At 35.2% G+C, this 6,000-nt stretch overlaps 1 protein-coding gene across 5 annotated transcripts in view; it reads right to left on the bottom strand.

Annotated features, from left to right (window-relative positions):
• BOLL (boule homolog, RNA binding protein) overlaps positions 1-6,000 on the bottom strand; it is a 28,349-nt gene that overhangs the window by 21,131 nt on the left and 1,218 nt on the right. For 3 of the 5 annotated variants that reach the window (XM_026049184.1, XM_026049167.1, XM_026049159.1), the window contains exons 2-3: positions 3,942-4,085; positions 503-594 (exon numbers count right to left, since the gene is read on the bottom strand). In XM_026049184.1, the coding sequence (XP_025904969.1) occupies positions 503-594; positions 3,942-4,085 (236 nt within the window). Of the gene's footprint in view, positions 1-488; positions 595-3,941; positions 4,086-6,000 lie in introns of those variants that run through there. The other 2 variants (XM_026049176.1, XM_026049192.1) reach the window with 2 other exon arrangements.

The raw sequence follows: 6,000 nt of genomic DNA on the forward strand, positions 1-6,000 counted from the left end.
TCTTCTGACATCTTTATTGCAAATTGCCTGTTGATGGTCACAACTGTGCAATAACTGGACCTTCTTGGATTATTATTATAAAGAAGGGAGAGACATCTCTCCACACTGTCTCTCAGAAATAAAAATATATATTTTAAATACCCAAACTACTCTTCTAGGATTACCTATTCTAATTATTATTGCTATTAACCTTTTTCTTAATAACACACAGCTTTATTTTACATAATAATGATATAATTACACAGTTTCATAATTAGGCAATTTAAAAAGGCATTTAAAGGTAGAAGTAACAGCAGAATTTTGTATGTACAGCATAACTGGGCCTATTGATAACATAATACTATTGTTAACTATTAAAGCCTTATTCAATTTACTAGTCATTAGTAAATAGTCATTAGTCAAATTAGTCAACAGTCATTATTTACTGACTAGTAAATTGTTCTGAATAAACAGTTCTGTTACGCTTTCAATTTCTAAAACATGCTTACTCTACTATACCAACCCCTTTGATACTCCAGCTCTGTCATTTACTATCTTCACCTCTTTCACACAGCCATACTGGGCAAAAAACTTCCTTAGGTCATTTTCGTTAGTCTAGTAAAGTAAATTAAGGGAAGAGAGGAAAAGATATTGCAAAGTTAATCAATACTTTGAATAAAGTTTACCACAAACTAATTTTATTCCTTAATGCAATTTGTATGGAAGAACGAACACGTACATGCATCACAATGGAAGAACAACAAAAAAGCTCCATTTTTTAATTTCTCCATTTTCCCATTCAGCAATACTCATAGAAGCTAACTAAAATAAGAAAGTTCATGTGCTGAATAAAAGTGGATTTAAATTTATCTATTTCTGAATTATAGCTTCCATAAGTTATGTACATGAACACATGGTTGTAATGTTCTCAAGCCTCAAAACAGCAGTTTATATAGGCTAAGAAGAATGTGCACAGTCACAAAAACATCATTTAAACACAGAGAATTAATGGCATGGTCTTTTGTTAAAAACATAGCTAATGCTGATGTGAGGGGCACAGATTTCAATACGCCTCAAACGACTTCTATATTCGTCTGCATGTTTCAGTATTTTAAGGAGATAATATACCTGGCACTATTTTAAGTAGCTATTTTCTATTGTTTTGAAATATACGTATATAATTTAGCAAAATCTTCCCTTGCCCATCCAAGGCTTTTCTACCTTATCTGAATTTGAGAAGCAGGAAGGGTTAAAGCGGCAAAAAAAACCCCCACAAACCAAACAGCTTCCCCTGAAATGCTGCAAGCTCTTAACCAAAAGAGAGCACTGATGGTAAAACAGTATGTAATTTCTCTTATTAATCAATTTTTTTTTTCCTCTCTCTCTCTCTCTCTCTCTCTTCCCCCCCATTATAACATTAGAACATACACACCCGCTCCACAAGTATGGAAAGTAATGACAAATATGAATGGATCTGAACAGGCGAAATGCACTTCAGTGTTTCATTAAAGCTCAGTAATAATCTCTTCTGCTTGTAAACAGCCTGCACCAGCTCCCAAACAACTATCACCCTTGGTATTAAGTCCAGAACTACTCTCTTGTAAGGACAATCATTTTTGCACCTAAAAAAAGGGTGAAGGTCACTACATACAGGACTAAAAATTCAGCCAAATGATTGATATAATACACTGTAAAACTATTTTATATAAGGTAAGGTACTCTCACATGATTGAGCCTATCTGCTCAGAAATTAAAGTCCTATAAGCAAGATTCCTCATTTCTGGGAGATTTTTTCTACCATCCTTGTGAGCTCTAAATATTGTATGAAAGATGAGAAGAAACTGTGATAAAATTGTTGAAACCTAAAACACTCTGAGGCACAGGCCAAGCACCCTGAGGTCTGTGATCAGTGCAGAAAGTTTCATACAACATCTATAGGATGTGGAGAATGTATACCTGTGTGATCACAAATTTCAAAACTAAAAGTTTTATCTGCAGAACACTATATTTATGAAGGAAAATAAGAGAAAACTGTTCTCAGAGACTGACAGGGAAGTTGACAAGCACTTGCATAAACATGGTATCCGAAGGTTTGCCAGAAAGCATTCAGATCTCGAGTCCTTTCCTTCTCATGGCAGGTCCACATCTTTAGGACACATGCTAAATTCTCAAGAAAGGTTAAAAGTAAGCCTTCACTCTAGTCAAAGATGCACATTATCTAACACTAAAGAAAGATGCTTTCAGATCTAGGTGAAACGTTACACAGTCATAAATTCAAGATTTACCTACCTACCTAGAAGAGGTCATTTCTCTCATTGAATGAGTTTTCTAAATTTAGAAGGGCGGGTGTCTTTTTTTTAATTTTGGTATGGACCAAACAAAAGTGTCTGGTAAAATGGTAAGAGACATTTTAAAAAGTCTGAAAACTATGTTGCTTTTTGAGAAGAAGCATCCACTTTTCTCGCTCATGTACACTCATAAACTATAAACTAGTTTTAAACTTTGTTTTTTTCCCCTAACTTGAGCAAAGTCCTTTGGAAAAAATACAAAAGGGGAGGGAAAAAAAAAGAAGAAAAGAAAAAATGCCACCAACACTCTTCGACGATCAGATTTCTGGTAAAAAGCAATCCAGACCAACTGATAAATTTTGTTCAAACGTAGGATAAATAAGACAGCTGAGCCTCGATAAATGGAAAGGTAGGTAAAATTACTACAGCAGTTTCATCCCTTCCATTTCCTTTCTCACTGAAAGGTATCTTCATGTTTATAGATATGATTAGACTTAACCTACATTCATGTCTTTAAAATTACATAAAGGATTTTTAAAAGATTGTGACCCTTTTTAAGAGATCCTTCAGAATTCACAGTAAATACAACAATTAACAAGAATACTAATATGTTACACAAAATAAGGTATCAGTCTTTTTAAAGTGTAGTGAAGACAAAACAGCGACATGGGTCTTTTCAGCTCTATTAACACAAGGAGACACAGTGTCTCTTTGCTAAAGCCCAAATGCACTGAAGACCTTGTAGGACATCGCTTCAACTACAGAAACCTCCATTTGAATTGCCTCAGCCAAATGAGCCAGAAGATCCTGGAAGTTCTTGTATTTATTATGCAAGATAGTCTGAGTAAATTGTCATCCTTTCTCCTCTTCATCTGAGTCAGTGTTGGAAAGGTCCTCAGCCTAAGAGGATTAAGGCAGAGAAGATACTGTTGGTGGGCACAGAGGAACAGCTAAGCAGACCAAGAATGTTACGCAAAAGTCAAAGACTTTAAACTCATTATCTAAAGCTGTAAGAAAGAAAAGTGAGAGTAGCTGGGAAAGGTCTGGTACATCTCTCCACAAATATTCAAAATGACTGAAGGATATAAAAATGGACCACTATTTTCTGCTACTTGAAGTGTTTAAAGCATATGCAAAAGCACATACAGAGCCTTAGAGTTCAGAACTAGCAAATTACCCAGAAATTTTAATAGTTAAAAAGATTTATTTTTAGGAAAGAAATCCTATAAAGGTGAATACACACTTTCCAGCTTCTTCTCTGAATAAACTGAAAGTGATGTATGAATTGTATCTATTGACTTTTTTTTTTAATGTTTGCAATCCATGACTGTGTTTATTGCTTATTAAATTACACAAAATGCTTTTAAATATATTTCTATTAGACCTACTTATTAGAAAGGAGTTCTTGGAAAGGAATAAACATTTCTTAAAACCAGCCTATCAGTATCTTCTAGCAGATTGGGGTTACAAACAGTCAACTTAACAGGAAAATCAGGTAAAAATCAAGATTTAAAGCTTTATTCTCTGCTATCAATTAAAACATCACAGTGAAAGGCACTTCCCACCTAAACAAACACACATGTGATCATTCATCTCTCATTTTTTCCTATTGAATTTTACAGTTATAAAATAGTTAGAAACAAACAAACAGAGTAAAAATAAATAAATTAATACCTTAAAATCAATTCCTCCTACAAAGATCCGATTAGGAATAACCGTTCCAAACCTTGGGGCACTGGTTGGATTACTTAAAGGCACTGGTGACACAGTGTTGGGAGATGGAGAAAGAGATTCTGCTTGCGTCTGATTTGTGGTCTGCTGATTGAAAGAAAACAGTTTCAAAACCTTACCTAATGCAAGCCATTCAAATAAAAGAATTCTAAATAAATATGCATATGGAATTTTAGGGGAGCAAGCAAGTTGTGAACAGTTGCGAACATCAACCACTTTTCATTCAGTATCTACCTAAGCAAAGCATTTAGACATAAACCTAATATTAAGCATTTTAAGCATTCTTGAATTGCACAGACTGAAATATGACTTAATTTTAATACTATTCTGAATTAGGTGTTTATGATCCAATCCCCAATTCTTCACTTAATTTTTATGCTTGCACAGCACATTTTGAGCACATATCTCCAAACATACACCTATAAAATTCTGTTCATTGCAACCTTTAGGTCTTCATTTTCTGCACATTGAGCACCCATACTTGCACCGCATAAAGCCAACAGGAGGGCAGGAGCTCAGTACATCCAACAGGGAAGGCAGCTGAGGACTAGTGCTCCAACTCAATAGACTCACTTGGTCCACAGGCATAGCACAAAGTGACCGAAGAGCACATAGTGACAAAGTGACCCCAAAGGAAATTCTCTCTGCAAAAGAAGAGCCAAATACTCTTGCCCAAGCAGAGGAAAGTAACATAACATGTTTGGGACTTTGTGAAACCACTATTAAAGAAATCTGCCTGATGATTTAACTTTCACCATGCCTACATCTATGAACTGCGGACTTGTATTTCAATGGAAAAATCTTTTGACAATACACCACTTAGACCACCCTTAGGTAGCCAACCCTAACTGTGAGATGAGAGCTGTAAAGCAGCCACTCTGTGCTGGACCTGTACTTCTCTAACAGGAATTGCAGTAGACACCTGAAGACCATTTTTACTGCATACAGTTAAGTTCACTTGTATTCTGTTATTGGAGAAATTTTGCTCTCAACTGTGCTTTTACTCTGTGCAACTCTGATATGCAGTTAATAACCTGAAATAGTATTTTTGATAAAAACAAAAATACACTTCCCACTAAGTGCATGAATCCAGTCAATTCACTTGCTTCCTTCTCTTCCTCACACCAATTCCAGACAGCAGTGTTCCAGATAGGAACCAAAGTGGAAGACAGCAACTAGGTATATTAATAGAAAGCACAATAATAAATAAACAGAATTAAGAATATGGGGGTCATGGTCTCCTTTACTGCATTTGATTCCAAGATTTTCCTGTCGGGCCACAACTACTAAAATTTGTAGCTAAGAAGCAAAAGACGAGAGACACGAAAGCATGTTTTAAAATCTGAAAGCTACTACATCTAATACCAAAGTTCTTCCCACTTCATGCAGTACCCTATCTTCTAGTTTCCACAGGAAAATTAGAGCAGAAATTTAGGTTCTCTTAAATGGATTTTCTCACAGAACCTCCCACTCATTTACAGTTTTACTCTCAAATTTTATTAGTCTCATCTGTTCACAAAACAGCCCCTTGCCTTTTTGAATAGCATTTTCCTATCTCTATTTGTAAGCATCCTGGGATTGAGAAGAAAAAAGAAAAAAAATTATTTTTGGGAGAACACACACAAAACTAAAGGCTTTAGACAGACAAAGAAAGGGAAAAATCATCTATAGCACATTAGGAGCACAGAGAGTCTGATCTACTACTGCAAATTACTTCGGTAGAATCAAGAAAGGATTATCTAAAGGCCTCATCCAAAAATTCTAAAATATATTTTTATAAAACTGGTTTATGTTCCGAAATCCACTAAAATAAATCTGAACCACATAATAAAGGATGTACCATAATCCTTCTAGATAACATAAACCCTACATTAGAGCAACTGTACTGCGTCAGACCAAAGGCTCACAAGGTCCTGGGTGTTTTTAACAGCAGTGAAAAATCAGATGCTTGGGAAGGGAAATAAAAAAAAAAGAAGAAGAGAGTATATGGCCAGGAACAAAT

The sequence above is a fragment of the Nothoprocta perdicaria genome, unplaced genomic scaffold (genome assembly GCF_003342845.1).
Source record: "Nothoprocta perdicaria isolate Ctin4 unplaced genomic scaffold, notPer1 scaffold_11, whole genome shotgun sequence".
Taxonomy (NCBI): Eukaryota; Metazoa; Chordata; class Aves; order Tinamiformes; family Tinamidae; genus Nothoprocta; species Nothoprocta perdicaria.